Here is a 9,404-nt window from a genome sequence, read left to right as displayed (position 1 = left end):
GACACATGGAGCGGCCTCAGGGGGCCTGTGAACCCCTCAAATTATATGCAAAACACGGGCTCAGGAGCATTTTCCTAGAGAGGGTCCAGAGTTTTCACCAGCTTCTTGAAGGATTTAGAAGAACCAGATCCACAATGAAAGGAGATGAGACCCGAACGTTCTCATCTGATGCGGTATGGGCCTCAAAATGGCCCCCCTGTCCGGAGGCAGATGTGCTCAAATGATGCTATCTGCTTCCATCTGGGGTTCCCTCCGGCTGTCCTCAGGGTAGCTTTCCAACGATGGAGGGATGTCAGTCTCATTTCTCCCTGGCCACATCTGGCTTTTGTCCCCAGAATGACCCAGCTTCATCACCCACCTTAGTTATCAGCTTTGGATCCAAATGACTGTCAGCCGTTTCCAAAAATGCCATCCACCTTAACAAGGCAAAGATTTGTCACCCTCAAGAGTATTCAAGTGAACATGACAGGATTGCCGCAGGAGTTCCTGAAACTTCTTCAGAACTCCGAGTGGGAAAAAAGTATATAAAGGTATATAGTCTTTGGAGATGACTACTTTAAAGGTCTGCTAGATTAGTAAAAACTCACTGATGTAACTCGGTAATGATGAATTGTAAGCATAATGGAAAACTAGGAAGGCCCAGAAGGTGGGATAAAGGTTCAAGGAATGTATAGAGGCAGTCAGAGAATGCACGAGTTGTGGTGGCCAAGAATGGGCCATAATTCATTCATAAGGCATTCAAGAGACATTTCTCCATGTCCATTCTGGACCCTAGGCAAATAGGACAGGAGCTCACAGTGGATAAAGGAGAGAGGCCCTGTTTGTGCCATGTGTGCTAATGCCCATCAACTAGGGATACAAAAGTCCTTTACTAGAGATTTCAGCACATTTCCCCGTGTGTAGATATGTGGAAGGACTAGCAATGGTCATAAAGGAAATTCACTCATCATGCAATAAATATTACTGAGCACCTACCACTCACCATGTTCAAAGTGCTATGGCAAGTAAAATCTCCTAAGAGGCTTAAAGTCTAGTAGGAGAGATAAGTATAAATACACAAAAGGGAGAGTGTGATCAAAGTGTCACAGAAGAGACCAGACAAGGGGCTGGGGAAGGCAAAATTTGGAAGAAGGCTGTGGTTGATGACCTTAATGGTTTTGGGTCCTCATTCCTCCCTGTGTCCGTGTCCATTGCCATGGGACTTCTCAGCACTCTCTCACTGAATGCAAGTCGTAATTCCTGTCCCAGGATCATGGATAATAGCACAGGCCACATAAGCAGGGTATTTTAAAGTGCTCACGTGATTGTTCTCTAAGGCTTCTGCCATTGCCGCAAGAAGAATGTTCTGGGCTATGTCCCTGGTCCCAGAAGAGTCTCTGGAAGTAGGACAGGCAAACAGAACCCATGCTCCAAGAACAGGGGAGGGGGTGAGGACCCTCAGAGTGAGGACCCTCATTGGGTCCTCAGAGAGGACCCAATCCGGTTCATGGGTCAGTTGGTGGTCACCTCGCTTTGACGACATTCCCGGACATGAAAAATTGAATTTGTAATTGCATCCCACTTCAATGCCTAAATGGCAGTATCAGTAGGCGGATGGGGTAGAGGCTACCACACGGACCAGTGCAGGTCTGTGAACTCCCTCACCTCCCTTCTGCCTCTTCATCCTCTGATTATGAGCATCTCTGCACCTGGAATGCCATGTGGTCTGTCTCTTAGTTACCAAGTTTGGTCCTCAGAAGCTCAGCCTGGTGTCCAGCTGCCACCTGCAGGATTTGGAGAGTAATGGGCGGAAGCTGACCTGGTCCCTTATCCCTGGGGCCCCTGGTCTTCACTAGCTTTACCCAGAGACACTCGACTGTAGAGAGACCGGCTGCTGAGAATGATTCTGGACATATTATCAAAACTCTAGGGAGATGCCTTGCTGGAGAAGCCCCGGGGCTTTCATCTGCCTTTTTTATGGAGGTAACACGTGGTAAGGATCTGGTTGGGCCTTCCTGATTCCAAAGGGGTCAGGGCTTGTTTCCAAATGGTAAGAAGTAGCTCCCGACATTTCCAGAATAGCTGGGCTTTCTGTAATAGGCTCCTGCAGAGATTTGGGGGCTGAATGGTGTGGCCTAACTCTGGAGGAAACTCCACTGTAGACAAAATGGATGTCTGCTCTCAAGTCAGTGGGTCTGAAGGCTTTTTTTCCATTTGAGTCCTTATGGAGAACATAATTCATGTTTATCAGTAGCAATGCTTCTCACACAAGGGCTCATGTTCCCCAACGGGAGGTTCTAGATTTCTTGAAGGAAAGGTCGTATGTAGTATAGAACTGGTCTTTTCAAACTTCCAGTCATGGAGGCAACGTGGAGCACACACACTGAAATCCCCTACCCTCAACTTCAGCACACACAATGGCCATATATAGTATTTTAAATATTGAGCTAATGCAAAGTCAAGAAGGATAGATCACCAGGTACCAGCAGCACTGCAACAATGCACAAGGCCTGAGAAAATCACGACAGGTTGAGGAACTCTGGTCTCAGGCTCCATACAAGGCCAGGAATTAGGACAACTCATGGACAACTGAGATTTTGCAACTGGGCTCTGTGTAAGGACAGAAGCCTGGAATGAGACCCAGTCCACTAGGTAAAATATTAGAACCTTTAGCCTTCTACCTGTACGAAGGTGGGACCCTAATTGATTCTTCATACAGTGTGGAAACCTCATAGAAAGGGACATGAAAACATGTTTGACCTTGTAGAGATCCCAGGAGAGACTGCCTCAAAAACTTCCTGTATAAGGGAGGTGTCCTCAACCCCAGGTGCTTGTGGGATTACCTCAAATGTTAACTCCTACTGAATAAGGACAACGAATATAAAATATATGAGGAAGTCCAGCACCACTCAATAATTAATTAATTAACTCAGCAGTTTTCTCCGGGTATCTTTTGTGTATCAGGGGTTAGAGATACATTAGGGCACAAAGTTAAAAACTTAACTATACTGTATGTTAACTCGCTTGAATTTAAATTACAAAACAAAAACAAAAACAAAACATAAAAACTTTGCAGTTAGAGCTTACTTTTAGGTTGGGAGTGACAGACATTAAATACACATTGCACTCACTGATGATTGAAGTTAGAGAGAGAAGCAAAGCAGGAAAGGGGATTAGGACATAGTGGAGGCAGATGCCACAATATTACAAATATCATGATCAGGGAAGGCCCACAGACATGATGAGTGGAGTCAAGTGGATTTTTGGGGAAGAGCAAATGCAGATGCCCTGAGGCAGGAGCGTGCTGGAAGTTTTAAAACATAGTCATGAGGCCAGTGTAGCTGAAGAGGACTAAGAGGGAAAATAATAGATGAAGCCAGAGAGGTGAGCCAGATTTTTTTTGGGGGGGGGGTAAGCCTTTATGGCATTGCAACTCCCTGGTTTTTAAGCAGAGAAATGACACAATTTGACTTACGTTTTAACAGGAGTTAGGATTGCTCTAGGATTTTTTGACCCAATTAACTGGAAGCAGGGAACTCAGATGGGAAGACCAAAGTTAGACAAGCATCTCTGGGAAGGATAAGGAATTCAATTTTGGACGATGTGAAGATATGGGGTAGACAGATGATGAATTGAGGGCTAAAAGAGGCTATCTGTGCAGGAGGTGTGATTGTGGAGGTGTAAGCATGGAGAGAGGGTCAGAAACCACATAATCAGATGAGATCACTAAGGACGTAAGAGAATACAAAAAGCAGAGATTTGAAGACTGAGAACCAGGGAATTCCAACATTATGCGGTCAATGGTCCACAGGTCCAACAAGTAGAATTTATTCCAGATGAGTAAGGAATAATCGAGTGATTTGAAAAGTAAGAATGCTAAAAATGTTCAAGTCGGTAAAAGACTAGCATCCACAAAACAAGGAGAGATCATGAAACATGAACAGGCAGATATGATGAATAAGAACCACCCAAAAACACTATGAATGAAAAATATCATTCCTGCAACAAGAAATCTCAATGGATAAGCAGCAGACTAGACATAGCTGAAAAGTTACTGAATTGGAAGACAGAATGGAAGAAATCCACCAAAGTGAAAAACAAATAAAAAATGTCTTCCGGTGGCATTTCTATTAAAAGCGCTCATGGGGCAAGCTCCTTACCTTCCAGGCTAGCAATCACTGTTCGAAGCGGTCAAACTTTTGAATCAGGGTCCAGAAATGGAACAAAACTCTTTAACGTGGAGGAAAAGGTAATTTATTTCTAGAATTGGGAAGACGTGACGGCTGGATTGAAGACCTCCGCCAAGGGGAGCTAACACTGGCGGGCTCTGTAGTGTGTGCCTGTCTCTGCAGGATGCTCGCCAAGGCTCTCCACGAAGCTTCCCCGGGTGAACCTCAGGATCGGTGCTCACCTGAGGGGAAGTGACTTTGCGCCGTAGATTATTCCTTTCCGGGAAGGTCAATTATATACCCACCTCTGAACACTTGCTGATCATGTATCTTTCCCGGTCAAATGTATCACGCTAATAAGTTCATCAACCATAAAGCCTAGTGATGGATTGTTTCTCCCCTCACCGTGCCGTTGTGGAAAGGAAGAAAGATGAAGACGACCCAGGACTTGAGAGGATCAGATCCAGAGTTACCGTCGGCTTCTGAGCTGTCCACATTAGTCTGGTTTTAAAGAAAAAAAAAAAAAAAACAACAACACTCCAGACCTATGTTGCTCATAAACAACTTTTATTTTTGTTCTCAGTATGTGCCCTTGAAGATTCCAAAATGTCTGGAGTTTCTGATTCTCCTGGGACCAGAGGTAAAAGCATTGTACGGAAACACTCAACCTTGGCGCCTCACTCTCTCCCGAGGAGCTAAGTTTGAAGGCCTCAGAGAGAGGGAGCGGACACTCACACCTTATTCCGAGATGGGTAACACAGTGAACAAAGAATTAGTAAAACATAGATTCAGCGTAGAGGGCTTCAAATATACATATTCTATATATATAAACCTGTTATATAGGATTTCAACTTATTGGTTTCCTTGTGATTTGTAATTAAAGCACAAATGATATAGATGTTGTACACTGCTGATTTCCCCTTCTCAGCACCCCCCTCCCTCCCCAACATAAATAACATTACAAAGGTCAGGTGATCCTAAGAGTTTTTGTTGTTGTAAATATTTTTTTTTTTTTTTAACCATTTCCCCTTCCTCCCCTGCAAACTACCTCTGAGGGTTTGTGACATAGCAGCATGGAACGGACACGATGGGGGACGGCACGGATCTAATGGTGAGAGCGCACGACGTTGCTTCTCACTGGCACCGGGCGGGCTTCTGCATTTCCACTGACAACAGAGGCTACGACAGGAAGCAGAGGATGCACAGCGCCGCTTTGTCCTCTGCCAACGAGGAGAAGGAGGTGGCGGCGGCCGGCTGGACCACTGAGAAAAGCCCTAAAGGCATCGAGGTTTTGGAGACAGAGCACAGCTCCAGAAACGTCTTGGCTCAGTATTTACACGGTATCTTTCTGCTGCATTTTCCTTTTGAGAAATTTGTGTTTCTGAGGTTGGCTAGGGGGAAAGAGGGGACTTCAAAACAAAGACAAACCGATTCCCACATACGTAAAAGTCCTGTTGTAAGTCCTACTCAGTTATTTTCACACACATCATTAAAAGTAGATACTGACAATGATTGGTTTCTTTTCTTATTCTTTTTTTTTTTAAGAGTGTGAGAAGAGAGAGAAATGAGAGAGAGAGAGAGAGAGAGAGGGAGGGAGGGAGGAGGGTGCACTAAGGCGAGCGCCGTCCCTTCTTTAGCATTAAGTGACACTGGATGGTCTGGATTCGGTTCTTGGCGGGAACGAACTCAGGCTGCAGCTTCAACGTCGATTCATACCACACGAGAGCTTTCTCAAACTCCTCCTGTGAGGGGCAAAGGGGCAGACGTGAGTGGGACACCACCCCCAGGCCAAGTGTGTACCGTGACTTCTTTCTCCTCGAGAAGCAATTCTGTGCTAGGAGCATCCTGCAGTGTTTTCTCAATGGACTGACATCTCTGAGGAAAACTCCAAGGTCTGCAAGGGAACATCACCCCCAAGGCACAAAGAAAAGGAAGGCAGAGCCCAAGAGCCAAAGGGGAAGGGGAGGTTGACTTTACAAAGGTCTGACCCAACAGTGAGGACCAATATTGCCAAATACCGGCCACAAGCCAGGCACTGTGCCGGGTGCTTTAAGAAAACCCTCCATTTAATTCTCACAGAAACTTCTAGAACTGTGCCAGGCAAATGCTCCTTATGCCTCTGCCTGAATTTTCTACTATAGCTAGAAAGATGGCAGTTAAGTGTCTCAAAGTCAGGTGCTATAAAGTTTGAAACTTTTTTGTTCTCCCTAGCATTTAAAAATACGAACGTTGTTTGGAAACGATCGCTGTCATACTGAAGGCGTTTATCTTCTACTTAGACCAATACTCTCAAAGGAGAGCCCAAACCAAATGGTTAAGTGACGCCTTCTAGGCAAATGAAAGGCAGAATTCCTCATTCATAGTAGCAAATTTCACACTTACTGGGGACAAAAATAGATTCTTTGATTCTAAGAAGCAGAGAAGGAAATCTGCACATTCAGCAATACCTACCTGGCCAAATTATACTGGCTGCGTTTCAAGTCAAGGCTGACACATAAAACCCCCAGCCTCAAGCTGCTCATTCTATTAACCTTTATTGAGAGCACCTTGGGAATCGCCCCGTGTGGGGTGCCAAGCTATAGATGAAAATGCATGGCACGATTCTCCTATTAAAATCAGCTATGACAGCTTCTAGAGGACCCCTGGGATTTCAAGTTCTGAAATCAGTCCTTGTCTCTGACCAGAATGAGGGTTCTGGATGACGGCTTCGCCATTTTCTCTGGAAATGGTATCCCATGAAACTAGTGGCATGCCACCATCAGGGAACACGTGACGAGCACCTAGTGTGTGCCAGACACTGTGAAGTGCTAGGGACAGAAAGACGAAGAGAAATCTCTTCCCTAAGAAGTGCACCGTCTGGGGGAGAGACAGATACTTAAAAAATTCTAAAACAAGGTGAAAACAGAGACATGTATAGGGCGTCATGAGCGCAGTGATAATAGGCACCTAGCCCCACCTGAAAACAAGGGAGCACAGGTGAGTCTGTCCACGCAGGTTTGTGGAACGGGTGAAGTCTCCAGAAAATTGTAGGGCAATCTGACGCCACTGTCAGTGTGAAACTCACGCAGAGGGGCCACGCAGTTGCAAGTACTTAGGTGGGTTTCATGTACTGTGTTTTTTTTTAATTCACAAACTCCTTAGCCATAAAATATGCCTTTGGTGGGGCTAGCAATGAGAGGTGCAGAGCGTACAGGAAACTGGAGGACACTGACACCGTCAAGGGAGTTTGAAGGCACAGGCGTGCCGGGGAGAGGCAGTGGCGGGGGTGATCTGCTCCGCTCACGCCAGCGACCTCACCATCGCCACGTAGACGTTGCCCAGCGTGAAGTGGTTCACTGCGAAGTGTGGCGCGATCTCCACGGCCATGGTGGCTACTATGACTGCATCGTTCCAGAGCTTCGCGTTGTGCAAGATGTTAGCCAGGCTGATCAGGGGCACGTCCTGGGAAAGGAAGGAGAAGGCTGAGAAGGAAAGGATACTGATCTTTGGGCTTTGGTTCCTTGTGGTCCTGACCATAAATAGTGCAAGTAAGTTTCCCCCGGTGAGTGACTGAGTAATGCAACCTAACCCGCCGGTCTTCTGTTTGCTACTGGCCCATGACCCATGGGGAGACGCATGAAGACATAAACCAATGCATTACTGGTTTCGCTAGGAAAGTCTGGTCTCAAAACACAAAGCAGAGGAGTCAACTGAGTAAACAGTCTGCTCAGTGAAATTGCTGGTTTACTGCTGGGGCAGGTTCCCGACTCGTTGTGACTGGTAAGGAACAGTTCATGGCCAGTTCACAGACCACACTTGGAGTCTTGCTGTCGGAGAGTCCGAGTGCCTTCTGCAAGGCCCATGGCATCATCTGCTTGAAGCAGGGGCCGGCAAACTCTGGCCTACAGGCCGAATCTAGCCTGTTGCCTGTATTTTAAGGTTTTACTGGAATGTGACCATTCCTGTTCCTTTACGTATTTCTGCGGCTGTCTCAGGCCAGCATGGCAGAGTGGACTTGACTCCAGCAGAGGCGGTCTGGCCCGCACAGCCTCAATGTCTTACTGTGTAGCCCTTTACAGGAAAGGTTTCCTGACCCCTGACCTAGAGTGTCCCTTGGCCGAAAGTACAGAGCACAGAATGGTGGGCTAAACAAATAGCAACACTGATACCAGCACAAAGACGGAGTCCTTTAAGTGTGCACCCAGCAAGCACCACCTGTATCACACTGTACAGGGTTCTCCGGGAGATACAGAAGCCCTAGGGTAAAAGGACCCACCTTTGTCCTTACCGGACACTCACAGAGTGAGATCATTATATGAGGTCACAGAGCTTTATAACTTGCCTAAGGTCACAAAGCCAGCAAGAGGCAGGGCTCCCGCCACCATTCCAAATGCTGCCCTTATGAGCAAACAAGACCCAAGCTGTGTCTTCAGAAAGTCTGAGATGTGGAGGCGAACGCAGAACTCAGCGGTGCGGACACCACTGTGCTGTTGAAAAGCTGAAAGTTTTCAGTCATCACAGCAATAACTGGCATTTTTGCAAAGACTGATGTGACACTGAGTTAGCAGGGCCTTCTGTTTTTGTGGAAGAAGTGAAGTCAGGCAGAGACCAGGAACTGGCCCACATGTAAGAAGAGATGGCAACTGCTTCAGTTTCAGGGTCTGGAAACAAGCTCAGATCAGCAGTACACATAAAACAAGTGTCACAGGCCTCCAGGTCCCTGGGTGGTAGGCTAATCCCAGAAGGACTTTCGGGGTGGTGGCCTGCCTAGGCCGGTGTATTTGTTGTACATTGGGTGGCTCTGCACACAGTGGAAGGGGCATTAAATGATGGAATCTTGAAGACTTTCCCTTGTTCCCATTTGCGGAGGCAGGGAAGGCGAGGGGGTACGTCTCACTCCCAGGCTTGCAGCAGCACCAGTGGGGTCGAAGCTTTTTCCAGCCTGTGCTCCCCTCTTGCCACTACCTTACTGGCTGTGCACGAGGAAGGCTCGTTGAAACCTCGTAACAGGAAAGCTCCAGAAGACAGAAATTCGCACCTCTGAGTCCCACTCACCTTCATCTGGTGTGGAGCGTAGTGGAGGGCCTGACGGAGGCAGTCGATCGCCTTCTTTCCCTGGCCTTTCACTCTCCAGTAGAGGGCTGCCATGCTGGAAAGGACCCAGGAGGTCTGGTTCTACAAAGGAATGGTTAGTTGAGGCTGGTGTCTCTTAAATATAAATAAATAAATATATATATATATATATATATATATATATATATATATATATATTAGGAT

At 46.7% G+C, this 9,404-nt stretch overlaps 1 protein-coding gene across 2 annotated transcripts in view; it reads right to left on the bottom strand.

The window, feature by feature from the left end:
• Positions 1-4,694: 4,694 nt before the first annotated feature.
• TTC17 (tetratricopeptide repeat domain 17) overlaps positions 4,695-9,404 on the bottom strand; it is a 121,969-nt gene continuing 117,259 nt past the window's right edge. For both annotated transcript variants that reach the window (XM_032840653.1, XM_032840654.1), the window contains 3 exons: positions 9,183-9,302; positions 7,446-7,589; positions 4,695-5,890 (listed from right to left, as the gene is read on the bottom strand). In XM_032840653.1, the coding sequence (XP_032696544.1) occupies positions 5,759-5,890; positions 7,446-7,589; positions 9,183-9,302 (396 nt within the window). In that variant the 3' untranslated portion in view covers positions 4,695-5,758. The remainder of the gene's footprint in view (positions 5,891-7,445; positions 7,590-9,182; positions 9,303-9,404) is intronic.

The sequence above is a fragment of the Lontra canadensis genome, unplaced genomic scaffold (assembly GCF_010015895.1).
Source record: "Lontra canadensis isolate GAN:19392208 unplaced genomic scaffold, GSC_riverotter_1.0 scaffold115, whole genome shotgun sequence".
In the NCBI taxonomy this organism is placed as follows: domain Eukaryota; kingdom Metazoa; phylum Chordata; class Mammalia; order Carnivora; family Mustelidae; genus Lontra; species Lontra canadensis.
Note: the sequence above shows the minus strand (reverse complement) of the source record. Positions and strands in the feature narration are given on the sequence as shown.